General features: G+C 41.2%; 1 protein-coding gene across 1 annotated transcript in view; it reads right to left on the bottom strand.

Moving 5' to 3' along the window:
• Nucleotides 1-16,919, bottom strand: part of FOXM1 (forkhead box M1) — a 94,312-nt gene extending 77,393 nt beyond the window's left edge. Inside the window, exon 1 of the mRNA XM_063134411.1 lies at nt 16,338-16,919. Within this exon, the coding sequence (XP_062990481.1) occupies nt 16,338-16,875 (538 nt within the window). The 5' untranslated portion in view covers nt 16,876-16,919. The remainder of the gene's footprint in view (nt 1-16,337) is intronic.
• Between the last annotated feature and the right edge of the window lie 1,710 nt (nt 16,920-18,629).

The raw sequence follows: 18,629 nt of genomic DNA on the forward strand, positions 1-18,629 counted from the left end.
GCCATGAATGTGGATCTAGGTGGCATCTGTGAGGGTGCCCATTTGCAAGTTTGTATCTTTTAAAATGTCAGAACAAATCCCATTTCTGAAAATGGGGTGTAGGATTTGACAAATGCAGTAGAGGCTCGGATTTGCTTCCAACTGGGCATGAAGATGGATACATGGATAAACTCTCATGGTGCCAATTTTGAGGTTTGTAACGTGAAAATTGACGGAGTTCTTGAAAGGGGTGTGAATTGAGGTTAGGGGGTGATGCTTAAAACAAATAAAAAAAACCCCACCAAAAATCAGTGCATGCTCGGATTTGCTTGAAACATGCCATGAATGTGGATCTAGGTGGCATCTGTGAGGGTGCCCATTTGCAAGTTTGTATCTGTAAAATTTTTGGAGTAAATCCCATTTCTGAAAATGGGGTGCAGGATTTTCAAAAATTCCCCAAAAATCATTGGAGGCTCGGATTTGCTTCCAACTGGGCATGAAAGTGGATACATGGATAAGCTCTCAGAGTGCCAATTTTGAGGTTTGTAACGTGAAAACTGATCTAGAAAGGGGAGTGAATTGGGGTTAGGGGGTGATGCTTAAAACGGAAAAAAATCGCCAAAAATCAGGGCATGCTCGGATTTGCTTGGAGCTTGGTGTGAATGTGGATACATGGATAAGCTCTCATGGTGCCAATTTTGAGGTTTGTAACGTTAACCGTAAAAACATTATAGGCGGTTGAATTTCAATGCAAGTCTATGGGCAGGAAACATGGAGCTCCAATCCGGATCCGGAGCTCCGCAGTGGATCAGAGCGGACTATAGGCGGATCGATGCGGGGCGGAGCGGACCTGATCTGGAGCAGATCTGGGGGTCCGTGCACAGCCCTAGTACAAACAGGTAGCACAGAAGTGCAGGAATGAAGTCAGAAAGGCTAAAGTTAAGAATGAGCTGTAGTCAGCGAGGGATGCTAAAAGCAATAAAAAGGCTTTCTTCAGATACGTGAACAGTAAAAGACAGAGGAAAGAAATGGTGGTTCAACTGCTTAATGAGGATGGCAGATTGATAGCAGATGACAAAGAAAAGGCAAAAGTGCTCAATTCCTACTTTGGCTCAGTCTTCTCCAAAAAGCGGGTCTATGACCACCCTGGAAAAAGTGAATTACAAGCTGAAGGGGTCAGGATTGCAGTTTGAGATTGATACATCTAATTTCTTTGAACGAGTTCAAATCTTCAGGGCTCGATGAACTGCATCCTGGTAATGAAGGAGCTGGTAGAAGAACTCTCAGAACCACAGTCTATTATCTATTATCCTCTCCACCGTGCCTGGGTCCAGCTCCAGCTGAGAGCCCCCTCCCTCCTGCTACCAACTGTCTCTGGAGAGGCCACCAGTGAGGGAGGAAGCAGCAGCCAGGCACCTCTCCACCGTGCCTGGGTCCTGCTCCAGCTGAGAGCCCCCTCCCTCCTGCTACCAATTGTCTCTGCAGAGGCCACCAGTGAGGGAGGAAGCAGCAGCCAGGCACCTCTCCACCGTGCCTGGGTCCTGCTCCAGCGGAGAGACCCCTCCCTCCTGCTACCAACTGTCTCTGCAGAGGCCACCAGTGAGGGAGGAAGCAGCAGCCAGGCCCCTCTCCACCATGCCTGGGTCCAGCTCCAGCTGAGAGCCCCTTCCCTCCTGCTACCAACTGTCTCTGCAGAGGCCACCAGTGAAGGAGGAAGCAGCAGCCAGGCCCCTCTCCACCGTGCCTGGGTCCAGCTCCAGCTGAGAGCCCCCTCCCTCCTGCTACCAACTGTCTCTGCAGAGGCTACCAATGAGGGAGGAAGCAGCAGCCAGGCACTTCTCCACCGTGCCTGGGTCCAGCTCCAGCTAAGAGCCCCCTCCCTCCTGCTACCAACTGTCTCTGCAGAGGCCACCAATGAGGGAGGAAGCAGCAGCCAGGCACCTCTCCACCGTGCCTGGGTCCAGCTCCAGCTGAGAGCCCCCTCCCTCCTGCTACCAACTGTCTCTGCAGAGGCCACCAATGAGGGAGGAAGCAGCAGCCAGGCACCTCTCCATCGGGCCTGGGTCCAGCTCCAGCTGAGAGCCCCCCTCCCTCCTGCTGTCAACTGTAACTGCTGAACTTTGCAACTAAGATTGTAGTGCCTGAATTTGCTTTCCTTTTCCCCCTCCTCCTCCTCCCTCCCAATCCCCTTTCCTTTTGTGTCGTGTCTTTTAGATTGCAAGCCTGTGGGCAGGGACTGTCAAGAAATACTTTTGTAAGCTGCCGTGAGAGCCTTTTTTGGCTGAATGGCGGCATAAAAATCCTTAAATAAAATAAATAAATAAATAAAATCTTTGTGAAATCATGGAAGATGGGTGAAGTGCCGGATGACTGGAGGAGAGCTAATGCTGTCTCTATCTTCCAAAAGGGCAAAAAGGAGGAACCTGGGAACTACAGACCAGTCAGTCTGACATCCATTCCTGGGAAATTTTTGAAGATTATCAAGAAGTAAATCTGTAAGCACCTTGAAAACAATGCAGTGTTTACTATAAGCCAACATGGATTTGTCAAGAACAAAACCTGTCAGACTAATCTGATCTCATTTTTTGATTGGGTAACCTCCCTTGTGGACTCTGAGAATGCTGTGGACATAATATATTTTGTCTTCAACAAAGCTTTTGACAAAGTGCCCCATGATATTCTGATTAACAAACTAGCTAAATGTGGGCTAGATGGAACAACTATTACGTGGATTCAGTTGGCTACAGAATCGGACTCAAAGAGTGCTTATCAACAGTACCTTCTCAAACTGGGGAGAGGCAACGAGTGGGGTACCGCAGGGCTCAGTCCTGGGCCCAGTGCTTGTCAACATTTTTATTAAGGATTTGGACGAGGAGGTGCAGGGAATGCTTATCAAGTTTACAGATGACACAAAATTAGGTGGGATAGCTAATACCCTGGAAGACAGAAACAAACTTCAAAGTGATCTTGATAGGCTGGAGTGCTGGGCTGAAAACAACAGGATGAAATTTAATAGGGATAAATGCCAAATTCTACATTTAGGAAAGAGAAACCAAATGCATTGTAACAAGATGGAGGACACTTGGTTCAGCAATACTACAAACGAGAAGGGTCTTGGAATTGTAGATCACAAGCTGAATATGAGCCAACAGTGTGATATGGCTGCAAGAAAGGCAAATGCTATTTTGGGCTGCATTAATAGAAGTACAGCTTCCAAATTGCGTGAGGTACTGGTTCTTCTCTATTCGGCCCTGGTTAGGCCTCATCTAGAGTATTGCGTCCAGTTCTGGGCAAGTTTCCAGAAGGATGCAGACAAGCTAGCTAGAGCATGTTCAGAGGAGGGCAACGAGGATGATCAGGGGTCTGGAAACAGAGCCCTATGAAGTGAGACTGAAAGAACTGGGCATGTTTGGCTGGATAAGAGAAGATTGAGAGAAGTCAGGATGGCACTTTTCAAATACTTAACCCCTGATGTGCACGGACTGCCACTGTGCAGCTCTGAGCCTATTCATGGTCCCCGCTACTCGCGTGCAGGGCAGGACAACCCAGGAGCAGCGGCCACACAAAAGTAGGAATTTCCACGTCCTTTCTAATCCCAGGCTGCCCCCAGGATCCCCTGTGCGTCATGTGGATGAAAAGGGACGATCCAAGGACTACCCCGGAATATAGGCATGGTGTAGACATGCCCTAAGAAAGCCATAGGAACGCCACCTACACCCCCAGAACGTACCGTCGCTATGCCACCCGGCCCAAGTGAAAGAAATTTGAAGTTTTTGTTTTCCTTCTCCTCCCTAGTGTTTTTTTTTTTTTTGCTTCTCCTATGCTTAGCAGCTAGAGATAAGCAGTTTTGTTTTCAGTGAAAGTTTTTGTTTTCAGTGAAAGTAGTCCAAAGATTTTGAAGACTTTCTGTATTTTGTCTTTCACTAACCTCAGATAATTAGAAAATGTAGAACCCCATTTTCATGGAAGAAATCTTCCATAGCTTTGAAGATTTACTGCCTGAGTTAAAAAAGCTCAGGTCCTTGAAAGCACAAATAGTTTTGCCAACTGTTTTGCCAAGATGGGAGAAAGAAAAAGTATGTTGCTGAATGTCAGAAGTATGTAAAAATGTGTAATAGAAGAAAAGTGGATAAGAGAAATGTCTGAAAAGAGAGAGAGAGAGAGAGAAGGCTGTGCAGAAGAGATAGTTTGAAAGACTTTTAAAAAGGTTGTTTTGGTTGTTTTGAAAAGATGTTGATTTGAAGTGAAGTTGATTTGAAGAAGAGTAAAGTGTATGTGAATAGAAGAGGTGAAGAAGATAAGAAGTTGAAACGTAGAAAAAAAAAGAAAAAGGAAAGTGTTTGAAGGTTAGTGTACGTGGCATGGTTTTTGACCAGAAGGAAAAGGGGGGGTGAAAGAGCCCTGCCTTGAAAAAGTTAGTGAATGGACAATCTTGTGTCCTCTGCTGACGAAGATTGGAAATACTGAATTGCTATATTTTTGGGTGTGTTTTGAACGTTGTGTTCTGGAAATTGCCCAGAGGTTCTTTTTTTTGGGGGGGGGGGCAGAGATATTCTAACTAAGTTGTGGGCCCAAATTTCCTTTGGCCTAATAGAACTTTTGAAATGCTTTGAGCCCTGAGCCTGAGCCCTAAATGCAACTACAATTGAAGCCTAAAAGCACCCCTGTGTTCTTGCATCAGTATCCTTTGATATTAGAAGCCAGAAGAAGAATACAGCTATTGCTTTTTAAAAATGGACTTGTGAAATGATTAAAGCAATTAAAAACTCCAGCTTGCATTACTGTGTTTGCACTACCAGCCTCAAGTGTGCTGTGCCAAAAACGTGGCACAGACCAGTGGAGTACAGTAGAAGAAGCTGACACCTGAACCCTGCCTGCCAGTCCAGATATGAGATCAACCTCCTCGTGGACCCAAGCCTTGCCTCATTGAATCCTGCCACGTTGATACCTGAACTACAAAGAAAAGAAGAAGTTCCAGAGCATGAATGCCTTGAAGTCTTGCAACTTGGCACCAAACCTCGCCCAGACCTATATGATGACCTCAAGTTGTTTACTGATGGATCCAGCTACAATTGTACAACAAGCAGCTGAACTTGTAGTATGCACAGAAGCCCTGATGCTTGTTTCAGGCAAAAGACTATATTTACTGATTCAAAATATCACATGGACAGATTTGGAAAGAAAGAAGATTTGTGACTGCCCATGGAGCAGTGATCCATGGAGAATTAACAGTTGATCTGTTAGAAGTCCTGATGTTGCCAAAAGAATTGGCTAATTTGTCTACAAACAAGCTGCCATAATTGGAGCTAGCCCATTTCTCAGTATTTGAATCCACCTTATGAAAAAGAAGACTTGGAATTAGCACAATAACTCAAAGTTTTCAAGAACCCAGAAAGATGGGATTTGTTACCCCTGATGTGCCAAGAATCATCATGACCTCCCTGTTTAAAGATCAGGTGTTTAAAGACCTCACAAGATGGACATTGATCAGCCTCTTCAATGACTGAAAGACTTTTTTTTGAGAACCATGATCAGCCAAGGAATATAAATGCTCAGTGAATTGTTTTTACTGGCTTCATTTGTAAATGCATCAAAAGACATGGACTTGTTATCTTTTTTTTTAAGAATCCAGATTGACTTTGTTGAAATGTAAAAGGTTTTTTGAACACCTACTTGTTTTTGTTCAGGTTTTCTTGCCTGAAACCATAGAATCAGATCTAAAAAGCTATTTTACTTCTTAGGTAGTGTAGAACATGGCACTTTTGTCCTAAAAATAGGCTGGCATCTCATGAAGATTCCAGTCTGGTAGGCAGATAGAGTTAATAGGACCCTGAAAAGAGACCCTAGCAAAAATTAAATTAGAAATTTCCTTGAAATGGGTGGATGTATTTCCAATTGCATTGTTAAAGTCAGAAAAGGTCTTAAATTGTTTTCTTTTGAACTAATGTTTGGCTTTTCCTCTCAGTTTTTAGTGGGGGAACAAGAAAGAATTAAATAGGAATTGGGAAATGTTTTATTCCAAGAATATGTAATTGCCCTGTAGTTTTCTCTTTTTCAGCTCCATTGTTATGCTTCATCGTCAGAGATTGTTCCAGCCTACCTGCTTAAAAGTAGTGAAAAAGCCCTTGCTGCTTTGTACTTGTAAGTGAAATTATTATAGACAGATAAATGGACACATTGTTCTAAAATAAAGCCTCCCCTGGCCCCATGTGCCAGAGGGACACAGGCAAAGCAAAGGTCATCTGCCTTCTGGTGCACCGGAAGCCACCAGCAACATAGGCGAAGAAACCAGCACAGATACTCACGGATAAATACTCAGCCCAACATTTAAAGGACACTAAAGTTATATTTGATAAACTAATGAGCTTACATGTGTGTGAAGATTGTGTAGCTGTAATTTTGATAATTCTTACTTTAGTAGTAGTTTCTTTAATTGCCATAGCAAATGTTTTTAAGAAAGGATTTGTGCCTTTTACCACTCATAAGTGACTTGGCTTCGTTCCACAATTGCCAAATGTTCTTTGCAAATGCTTATCTTCCTGCCTTGCAAAAGCTTGTGATCACCACACAAGCCAAAATATAAGATAATTAAAGGTTCAGAATTGTGTACACATATTATGATTCTACCCAAGGACTTTTAGAGCATACGTTAGTTGTAAAAGAAAGTTAACAAAGAATCATAGAATAGCAGAGTTGGAAGGGGCCTACAAGGCCATCAAGTCCAACCCCCTGCTTAATGCAGGAATCCCTGACAGTTAGTTGTCAAGCTGCCTCTTGAATGCCTCTAGTGTGGGAGAGCCCACAACCTCCCTAGGTAACTGATTCCACTGTCGCACTGCTCTAACAGTTAGGAAGTTTTTCCTGATGTCCAGCCGGAATCTGGCTTCTTTTAACTTGAGCCTGTTATTCCGTGTCTTGCATTCTGAGAAGAGATCTTGGCCCTCCTCTGTGTGACAACCTTTTAAGTATTTGAAGAGTGCTATCATGTCTGCTCTCAATCTTCTCTTCTCCAGGCTAAACATGCCCAGTTCTTTCAGTCTCTCTCCATAGGGCTTTGTTTCTAGACCTCTGATCATCCTGGTTGCCCTCCTCTGAACACGCTCCAGCTTGTCTGCGTCCTTCTTGAATTGTGGAGCCCAGAACTGGGCGCGGTACTCTAGATGAGGCCTAACTAGGGCCAAATAGAGAGGAACCAGTACCTCACGTGATTTGGAAGCTATACTTCTATTAATAGCATTTGCCTTTCTTACAGCCGTGTTGCACTGTTGGCTCGTGTTCAGCTTGTGATCTACAACAATTCCAAGATCTTTCTCGTTTGTAGTATTGCTGAGCCAAGTGTCCCCCATCTTGTAACTGTGCATTTGGTTTCTATTCCCTAAATGTAGAACTTGGCATTTATTCCTATTAATTTTCATTCTGTTGTTTTCAGCCCAGCACTCCAGCCTATCAAGATCACTTTGAAGTTTGTTTCTGTCTTCCAGAGTATTAGCTATCCTACCCAATTTTGTGTCATCTGCAAATTTGATCAGCGTTCCCTACACCTCCTGACAAATCCATGTTGGCTTCTAGTAATCACTGCATTGATTTCAAGGTGTTTACAGATTGACTTCTTTATATTCTGCTCCAGAATTTTGCCCAGGGATGGAAGTCAGACTGACTGGTCTGTAGTTCCCAGGTTCCTTTTTGCCCTTTTTGAAGATAAGGACAATGTTAGCCCTCCTCCAGTCGTCCGGCACCTCACCCGTCTTCCATGATTTTACAAAGATAATAGACAAGGGTTCTGAGAGTTCTTCTGCTAGCCCCTTCATTACTCTTAGATACAGCTCATCGGGCCCTGGAGATTTAAACTCATTCAGGGAAATTAGGTGTTCTTTGACCATTTCTTTATCAATCTCAAACTGCAATCCTGCCCCCTCAACTTCTGCTTCACTTTTTCCAGGAGGGGGTCATAGACCTGCTTTTAGGAGAAGACCGAGGCAAAGTAGGAATTGAGCACTTCAGTCTTTTCTTTGTTGTCTGTTATCAATTTGCCTTCCTCATTAAGCAGTTGAACCACTCACTGATGATCTATTTAGATAGCTCACTAGTTAGTTATCCAATATAGAGTAGTTAAAAGAGGGATTTCTTGCATTGTATTTCGTTCCATTGTAATGATTTTTGTTTATCCTTGCTTTTTGTCTTCCCTGTATTTTGTCTCTTGTGAAAAATCTTGCAAAATCTGTAATCCACCAGCAAAAGTATTTGTATTGTGAAGCCTTAGCCACAGATGATCTAAAAGAAGCTAGCAAGCTTAAGTTTTGTATTGCTTTAAGGGGGGAAATGTTAGCATAACCACCTCCATTTTTAACAGGAAACTGTAAAATCTCCATTGCACACCAAGCAAAATGTCATAATGCCCTGTATGAGAATGTCTCCTTGTGTGCATCCTTGTATCCTTCTTATCTAAAATAAACAAGAATCCTGGCTCCAGTTTTATTCCAAGTGCTGTTGTGTCAAGGTTAACTTCTGTTACTTACTGTCAGGCCAAAGGTATTGTTCACAGGACTGTTTAGCATAATTAGCTATGCCTCAGTGTTATGTTCTGATTGGTTAATGCTGCTACTGGGCCCTGCCCCTTGAAAGCTCAAATACTGTACCATATTCCTTATGTCTTTTGTCTGATTGCTCCCTTTGTAGAGACCAGGCCTTGATTACTAATCAATAAAGCGCTTTTGAACCCTCTGTCGCTGGAATGGTGGAGTCGTGCTTAAGGGCTGTTTGGATCTCGTCCTTGGGTGAAAAGAACATTGATCTAACAGACATGCCCTAAGAAAGCCATAGGAACACCACCTACACCCCCAGAACGTACCATCGCTATGCTTGCCAAGACTTCTTGGACAAATGATGAGGATGTAAGTGCTTTAATGAAAAGCATATTGTTACAGCTGTCTCAACAGTCAAAATTATTGGCACATTTGGACCATATGGATCAACAATTGGCATGACTGGACTAAACAGGTCAACAGTTGGCACGACTGGATCAGCTGGACCAGCTCCAGTCGATTTCAGATTCTATAAGTAAGCCGCCATGAGATCTTATTGATATAGGGTGGGATATAAATGTTTTAAATAAATTAAAAAATAAATAATACTCTACAGGGGACTGTGGACTCAATTGATACTCGTCTTAATCAAATGGAGTCTAAAGTCAACAAGCTGGAGGATTGGGAGATCGCTAATGAAACAGCGACTACTGGTTTGCACAATGTGTAATCTACTAGAATTGCCCAGCTCGAAAATAATTCTCAGAGATGTAACCTGCAGATTCTCGGGGTTCCTGAACAGACTGCACAGTTACATCTGGCAGACTTCATGGAGAAATTCCTGCAGGAGCTGTTTGCGCTATCTGAGGAGTTTCATCTGGATATCGAAAAAGCATGGATCTGGCGGATCCATGTGGGTCCAGAGAGCAGCCAGTTATTATTCAGCTTCTGCATGCTTCAACTAAGGAATTTCTTCTACATACAGCTCAGCAGAAAGGAGAGTTTGGTGGAGGCCAACTAATGCAAAAATAATGGTTTATCTCGATTACTCAAAAGAAGTATCTGATCAAAGAAGGAAATTCACCAAACACGAATGCTCCATCAGAACCTGAAATTACAATATTATTTGTGATTTCCAGCTATTCTCTATATTAATTCTGAAGGCCAAATTAAGAAGTTTCACATTCCTGAATCAGCTGAATCATTCTTAATTGGGCTCAAAACCAAAAAATCTGTCCCATGAGATCTGTGCTCTGAGCCGTGAGAGTATTTTTGAGGCTGTGCTGTGTGAGTATTGTTACTAGCCTGCATTTTTTCTCCATCCTCTTTTTTTTGCTTTCTTTTGCTCTTAACATTTTTTCATAAATTTCAGTGTATCCTTAACTACCTAAAAAACACTGGTGAATATTCTTTTTAACCGCTTTCTGGTTACCCATCTTTAATATTTTCTCCCTTTTTTTTTGCTGTTATTTACTATACAATTTTCATATACATTTATTATTATTTTTTACTAATTACTAGTAATGTATTTAACACAGGTATTAATATTAATGGACATATTACTATTATTACTTTTTAATTACTGGTTTGCTTCTGTTTTTTCCTTTTCTTTTCCAATGCAATCTACTAATATTTCAATATTGATTGCTGGTTTGATTGAATATTGATTGAGTAATTCAATACAGGGGGAGGGTGGGATGAGGGAGTGCACTGTGGTCTCTAACGTAAGGCAGGATTTTTTGTTTGTTTGTTTTAGCCTTTTTTTGTTTTTGTTTCAAGCTCTGTTGGTTTTTTTTTTGATATTTTATTATTATTATTATTATTTGGGAAAGATAACTATTAGCACTTTTTAAAAAAAATTCACAGACCAGTATGTATTGTAGTAAACTTGTGATTTCAATGTAAGAAATGTTTTCCACATTGGTAAGGTTTATGTGGAGGGGCAAATAATACACTTCTTTTTTGTCCAATGTTTAATGTGACTTCATGGAATGTCACATTATACTAACAAACAGAAATACTAACAAACAGAAAATTATGCTTTCTAAGCTAAAAGAACTTAATGTTGAAACCCAACTGCCTGCTGAAGATGATGACGATGATGATTATGATTACTACATTATTTATTGCATTTGTATACCACCCCATAACCAAAGCTCTCAGGGCAGTTCACATAAGATGCTTACTTGTTGAATAAGAACTGGGTTGGTGAGGTTTATGTAACAGATACTTTAACACATTCCAAAGAGGTGGTAATTTTAATCCATAAACTACTTTCCTTTTCCCTGCAACAGGTAATTAATTACTGGTCCTGATGGTCTCTTTATAATTTTGGTGGGGAAATACATGGATAAAATCACTGCTGTGATTAATCGATATGGGCCAAATATGGACTCTCCTGCAATGTTTCACGAATGTTTTAGTAAATTGGTTGATATGACCTGTGATTATTTGTTGGTGTGGATTTTAATGAAATCTGAGATCCCTCATTGGATAGAAATACACTGGCCTCTAAGACCCAAACAGTGGTGAGACAGACACTTCAGGCCTATATAGTTTGACTGTAGAATATTGCACCCTGATAACAGAGAGAACACCTTTATTTCACCAGTACATAACTGTTTTCGATTAGATTATTTCTTGGTTTCCACTTCTTTACTGCAGCAAATAAATCCTTGCAGGATTGATACATTGGTAACCACGCTCCAGTATGCTTGGAGTTACAGTTCTCAGACTTGCCAAGGCCTTCAGGTCTTTGGCATTTTAATGTTTCTCTTCTAAATGATGAGTTGTTTAAATCTCAGATCTTTGCTGAATTGTCTGAATATTTCAATATTAATGAGGGTATACTGTGGGTTCCTGAGCCATGGAATGGGAGGCCAGCAAAGCCTTTATTAGGGGCCAAACCATTGCCTATGCTTCACATAAGAAAAAACAGCGCAACAGGTGCTTTTAAATAAGACATTGAAATCTCTTATAACCCAATTCACCAGTTCCCCAACAGCACAACTGTATCAGGAGTTGCAAAAAGTTAAATGCAACCAAAACAATATTCTTTCTCAGCAGGCAGAATTTGCCTTAACTTGCTTGCCACAAGCATACTGGGAAAATGGGGAACGTCATGGTAACATTTTGGCACATTGTCTTAAACACCAAAAACATTAAAGATGAGAATAGTATGATACATTCTACTGATATAAATCTACTATTTTAAAGATTTTATATGGTAGTGAGATATCGAATCAGGATATGAATACTTTTTTTGCTCAGATAAAGCTCCCTTGCTTAGATTCCTCGCAAAGGCAACATGTTATGGCTCCTATAAAACCTGAAGAGATTACAAAAGCAATTTTGAACATGAACAATGGGAAATCCCCAGGTCCAGATGTCCTTTTCTACTTTTTGAGCTCCAAAATGTTTATCAACTTTACAAATATATATTTGAAGAGGGATCACTTTCTTCATCATTAAATGATGCTTATATTACAGTTATTCCTAAAGCTGGCAAGGACCATACTAACTGTGCTAACTACTGACCGATCTCGCTAATAAATGTTGACATTAAGATATTAACAGCAATTTTAGCTGATAGACTGCAACAAGTCATTACAACATTGATTGGATGAGATTGTGGGTTTTATTAAAAATAGGCAGGGGGCTGATAATTGAAGATTAGTTATGGATTTGATAGCTTTAAATAGAGAAAGAACGGACCAGGCAGCCATTGTCTCCTTGGACGCTGAGAAGGCCTTCGACAAAATTCATTGGAAGTGTATGCTTGCTACATTGAGTAATTTTGGTTTTCCAAAAGAATTTTTGAATGGGTTTAGAATTTTATATTTGACCCCAAAAGCTAGAGATGACCAATAGTTGGTTGTCAGCCTTTTTTGTGCTTGGCCGAGGTACTAGACAAGGATGTCCACTTTCCCCATTGATATTTGATCTATGTTTGGAACTCCTAGCTTGTGCAATTAGACAGAATATTAGTATACACGGGTTTGTGCATGCTGACTTAGAATTCAACATTATGTTTAATGCTGATGATCTTTTATTGTTTATTTCTAAACTCCGGGTGTCTATTCCTGGTTTGATATAACTGATTAATACTTTCGGTGATCTAACCGGTTATTCAATTAATTGTTCAAAGTCTGAACTGATGCTAGGTGGAGACAGCATATTTCCTCGTGTGTTGGCTAATGGTCAATTTCAATGGTACCCTGATTTTATTACCTATCTGGGAATACTTATTCCCAGAGGTATTTCTCAACTAATTAAAACAAATTTGAATAAGCTGATTAGTGTGACTGCATGAGATAAGGATAGATGGGCACCGTTAAAGTTAAGTCTTAACACACTTAAGATAAAAATTATACTTCGAATTGTCTATGTTATTCCTGGGATTCCTTTTCCTATACCTGGCAAATACTTTCAACAATTTAATGCGTTGCTTCATAATTTCTTCTGGGGTTCTTCCCCACCTCGAATATCTTTGAAACGGATGCAGCTTTCAATTAAAGAAGGTGGGTTTGGTTTTCCAGACCTTGCTTTGAACCATTGGGCCTATCTTTTGGCTTGTAATAAGTTTTGGTCTTTTCCAGTTTGTTTAGAATTGCCACTTGGAATCCTTATGTCTAAAACCTCTTCCCAAATCGATGGCACTCAATTCTTGACATATTAGAATAACCCCCTTCCTACAGTCTTGGGCGCTAGAGAGGTGTGGTGTATAGTATCATGTTAATTACAGTATGATCCATTCTCTCATGCTAAATTGATCTTATGGGGAAATCCAGATTTAAGAATTGGAAAGAAAGTGTTCTTGTGGAGGACATGGACGTATAATTTTTACTTTGGATCAATTAATAGATACATATGACGAGTTTTTGTCATTTTCTGATTTATGTGTTAAATATAATTTGCCTACAGCTGAATGGAAATACTTGCAATTGCAACACTTGCTAGAAGGTAGGTTTGGTTCAGCTGTTTTTACAGCTTCGGAGCCTCCATTACTGTTAGAAACACTTATAGCAGCTAAACAGACATGTCGACATACGATCCATATAGATAAGCATTTACTATAAGTAAATAAATACTATACCCATTGTTTAAGACAGGATTGGAATAGAGAATTGGAGTGTCCTATTTTGCCTATTCAATGCATTGTTGCCTTAGAGTCTGTATCTGAAACTTCTATGGATCTTACACTACGTCTTATTCAGCGAAAAATTCTATTTTGGGTGTATTGGACTCCACGATGCCTTTTTAATAAGGTTTTGTCTAACTTGCATAATTGTTGGAGGTGTAATGCACCTAGGAAAAAGAAAGGAAAGGACCTTCTCGTGCAAGCACTTGAGTCATTGCTGTCTCCTAGAGGGACACCTCCTTTCTCTGACGTTTTCTTGGCAGACTTTGTAGTGGGGTGGTTTGCCATTGCCTTCCCTTCCCCAGTCGCAGTTACGTTTTCCCCAGCTAGCTGGGTACTCATTTAACTGACCTCGGAAGGATGGAAGGCTGAGTTGACCTGAGCCGGCTGCCTGAGAACCAGATTCCGCTGGGATCGAAATCAGGCCGTGGGGAGAGGTTCGGCTGCAGTAACTGCCGCTTACCACTCTGCGCCACACGAGGCACCTAATGCTTGTTTAATTCATTTGTTTTGGCAATGCCCAGTAGTTGCCCCCTTTTGGGAGGTTATAATAAGGATAAACTTTGTACTGAAACAATCTTTAATATGGAAGCCCTCCTAAACTACCTACTGGCTTCTTGGTAGTTAACAAACGGTCAGCGCAAATAGATTTTCAAAGCCCTTATGACAGCTAAAAGACTTATACTATCACACTGGAAAGATAAATGCTCACCTCCCATAATGCAAAAAACTGAGGATTTAACATTATCAACATGTGAATGGATGTTATATTGACACCTTTTGTGAGTGGATTACATGGATATTTCGTCTGCCTTTCTTGAAACCTATGCATAACTCTCTCCCTACTCCCCCCCTTTTTAATGGTATATCTGATGGGGGGAAATGATGATATTCCTATGTATGTAATGTTTTTCTTTTTCAAGATTTATTTTTTGTTGCGTTTTGTTAAATTCACAATAAAAAGGGGGGGAAAGCTTTCCCTAGTAGGGAGGCACCCAAAGTTCAATGAAAACCCTTTGTAATTACAAAGACATGCACTCATAATAGGGGCAGGGGCTGTAACTCTGTGGAACTTTGTAGGACTGGAGCCAAAACTCACACTGGTGTCCCTCGTAGGGGGGATGCAGCCAATGCAGTGAAAACCCTATGCAGCGGCGGTGGCGGTGGCCCAACCAAAAAAGTGTTTGACACTTAGGAAATGTGTAGTGTGTATTGTCAGGGTCAGGGCAGGGTTGGATGGCAAGTACAATCTGTGGATAGTCAGATCTTGGAAGCAGAGATCTGCTGGCTGGAGCAGAGTAGCGGCAGCAGTTTTGACCCCTCTCTTGCAAAGTGCCTCTGCAGGCAATCGTTAAACCACTCTTTAAGTGTGCTTTTTATATTGTATTTTGTATTTGTGTTTTTAAATTGTTGGTTGTTTTTATGCTTTTCATGGTTTTAATTTTTGTGAACCGCCCAGAGAGCTTCGGCTATTGGGCAGTATAAAAATGTAATAAATAAATAAATAAGCCACTGTGGAGCATCAGATGACACAATAAGCCATGATGGTTTAAATAAACCTCACTGCAGACCATGGCCTGTTAGATTGGCTTATTTGGCTAAATAAGCCACTGTGATTGAGGAAAACTACAGCATGAGGGTTATTGTGTTGCAGATTACACAATAAACCCTCGTGGCTTACTCAGGAAAATAAAACCATCATGGCTTATCATGATATGCAAACTCAGTCTTTAAGAATTTATAAAAATGCTATGATTATAAGGGCCTCTTAGGAAGGATTTTAATGGAATGGTAGACAGAGGGCATAATTTAAGAAAAAACTCCAATTCATTACCAGCTATATTTTACAAAGAGTGCAATAAAATAAAATTAATAGATACATAGAGATTTTATAACTCTGAAAACATTATTCTCCAACCAATGTTACTCAAGAATTTAATTAAGTATTTATTTATTTTTATGCCATAAATTATTTCTTGTATCTTGGATAGAGATATTAGTTAAATTTATTTAACCAATACCGCTATCCAATACCTCTCTTTAAATCCATGGGACTTACATCCAAGCAGACATGCTTAAGTTCAGGCTATAACTTAAACAACTCCCCTTGAGTCTCACTTATGGCAACTTGTAGAATCAGGAAATGCTATCTTTGACCACGACTTTGTTGCTATAGCAGTATTTCCCAAAGTTCTGATAGCTGAGGTACACTTTAAAAAATAATAATTAAATAGAAGGCACATGCACTCTTACACCCTAAAAGGCTTGCCCTAAGAATGTGTAAGGATAGGAATTACCTGCCCTTGAAGCCCTGCCCCTGTGTTTCTACCTGTATGCTTATGCTGGGCATGACTCCTGATTAGAAAGAGGCAAACCCAGACCTGTGGATTCACACAGAGACAGAGTGGGTGGCAGCTCCTTTTGTGGATGGGTGCTTTGGGTTCATATAAGCATTTAACTATTTCCTGTGGCACACTAAAAGTTCACAAGGCCCAGGGTGCCTTGGCACGTAGCTTAAGAATGACTGTTTAGCCATCGTTTCCAGTCACGTGTACCAGAGTTTTGAAATGCACTATTGAAGAACTTCAGGTTTCAACTACTGGGGTTTACTGCTCTGAAAGATACTCCTACGAAAGGTGCTTGCATTGTCCATCAGCACAAAATCTGCATGTTTCATAATGAAAGGATCTACATACTGTTTCCGCCCTGTTCTCGTCCTCCCGTAGACAGCAATTCTGATGTCGAAAAGGTTGACTTTTCCATTCTCCCAGAGCTTTGCCCAATGCACGTTACTTCTTTCTGTGCCCTGCTATTGGTGATAATGTGCTCATCTTCAGATTTGAACAGATTCTGAAATGCTCTTGACTTCATGCTGGAAGACCTGCTCCCACTACTGATGAAAATAAACTTGTTAGGCTCATTACTACCAGATTCTTTCCCTTTGGCTCTCATAGCCTCAAGGATGCTTTGAATATCTGTGTTGGTAGGAACAGCTACCACCTGTGCATTTGATAAGGTGGGGTGGTCAATTATTCTAATTCTTGTAGAGACTTCCTGAATTGCAGGTTCCTTTCCGTTTATGACAGGCTCATCTGTTCTTGCTTGTTCCTGCTTAGAGGATCCAGCAGTCTGTCCATCTGATTCATTTCTTACCAGGGTGTTAAATGCTTCAGTATGTGGGAGAGACAATTTCCGTCTCTTGAGAATCAGGGGCCTGTGAGGGCTGCTCTTCATCCTTGACCAGTGCAGTTGATATCCATGGAGGATAGAAGGAAGGATCCTGCAAAACACAAAAAACAGAACTTCACTACAGCAATGAGCACACATTGCATATAACAAGAGAGCCTCTTAAAAGTAAGGTTAGTTTCCAATACTATGTTATGAAGGTATTGTATTCTATAGTAAATGCAGGCATGTAAAAAAGAATGAAAGAAAAGTCTATCAATAGCTCCTAGTCATGTTAGCTATACACAACTTGCAACTTCATAAGCAGTATGCCTCTGAATATCATTTGCTGGAGAGCAACACTGGGGGAAGTCTTCAGGTCCTGTATGTGAGCTTTCTGGAAACATCTCATTGGATAATCAGGATGATGGACTAGATAGACTTATGTTCTGATGCAGCTAGGTTATTATATTATTATGCTCTGCCCTGGCTGCCTACAGTAAATCAGTCTGACTAGGAAAGGAGGCTATTACATACTGGGAAAAAGCCAAGTTCCTTTTCACTTTAAGGACAAAAGCAATAAGCCAAATGCTATAAATCTACACACACACATAGATTGAAGATTCTCCCTTCATAAGGATGGCAGCAGCAAAATAATAGTAAACCAAAAGTTTTTCTCATCCAGCCCATTACTGCCTCCAAGCATTCATTTAGAAGAGACACACTAGCCTTCGCTGATGCTGTTGTCGAAGGCATAGAGAAATATATTTGGAGATCATCAGCGTACTGTTAGCACCCCATCCCATGCCTCCAGATGATCTCTCCCAGCGGTTCCATGTAGATGTTGAACAGCATTGGGGATAAAATGGCACTTTGTGGTACACCATACAACAGCTTCTTCTTTGAGGAGCAGCTATCCCCAAGCATCACCATCTGAAACCTACCTGAGAGGTAGGACCGGACTGTAGTTATTAAGGTCCAGGGAGAGCTTTTTTAGAAGCGGCCGTACCACCGCTTCTTTTAAACATGATGGAAAACTCCCCTCCCTGAGAGATGCATTAATAATATGTTGTAGTCTTAATTGCATCTCCTCCCTGGGCGACCAGCCAAGAAGGACAGGGATCGAGAGGGCAAGTTGTCCTCCTCACTCATCCAAGCAGCTTGTCTATGTCCTCCGTACTAACCAACTGAAACAGATCTAGTGTAATCCTACTCACGCAGTTGCTGGACACTCCATTGTCAGCTTCTGCTATAATGTCAGTGTCTAAGTTGGCTCTTATCTGAGAGATTTTATCTGGCAAATGATAGTTAAAGGCATCACAGTAAACTACCGAAGGCTCTAAAATCAGGTTCAGGGGGGAAGGTGTCTGAGTTAGACCCCTCTCCACCCTGAACAGTTCTGCTGGATGCAAATTCGTAGACACAATGTGTGGAGAGAAGAAAGCTTTCTTTGCTGCATGTTTTGCCACCCCACAGGAACAAAGATATTCTCTATGTCGCGTCTTGTTGGATATAAGTTAAGTTTTCCGCCATCGTTGCTCCAGTCATCATCCTTTCCGCTTCAGCTCCCTCAGATCTTCTGTATACCAAGGTGCCGGGTTGGAAGCGGATTAGAGAGGACATTTCGGGGCGATCATGTCAATAGCCCTAGTTAGGCTTTGTTTCCATCTATTGAGCAGGGCTTTTACAAGTTCGTCAGCTATACCAGCCACAGAACCCTCTAAGGTTTTCTGGAATCCAAGAAAATCCATCAGCTTTCTAAGGCAGACCATCTTAATAGGTCCGCCACCACTGCAGGGGTGGATAATAGCCATGATACTAAC

This window comes from Elgaria multicarinata, chromosome 9 (assembly GCF_023053635.1).
Source record: "Elgaria multicarinata webbii isolate HBS135686 ecotype San Diego chromosome 9, rElgMul1.1.pri, whole genome shotgun sequence".
Lineage (NCBI taxonomy): Eukaryota > Metazoa > Chordata > Lepidosauria > Squamata > Anguidae > Elgaria > Elgaria multicarinata.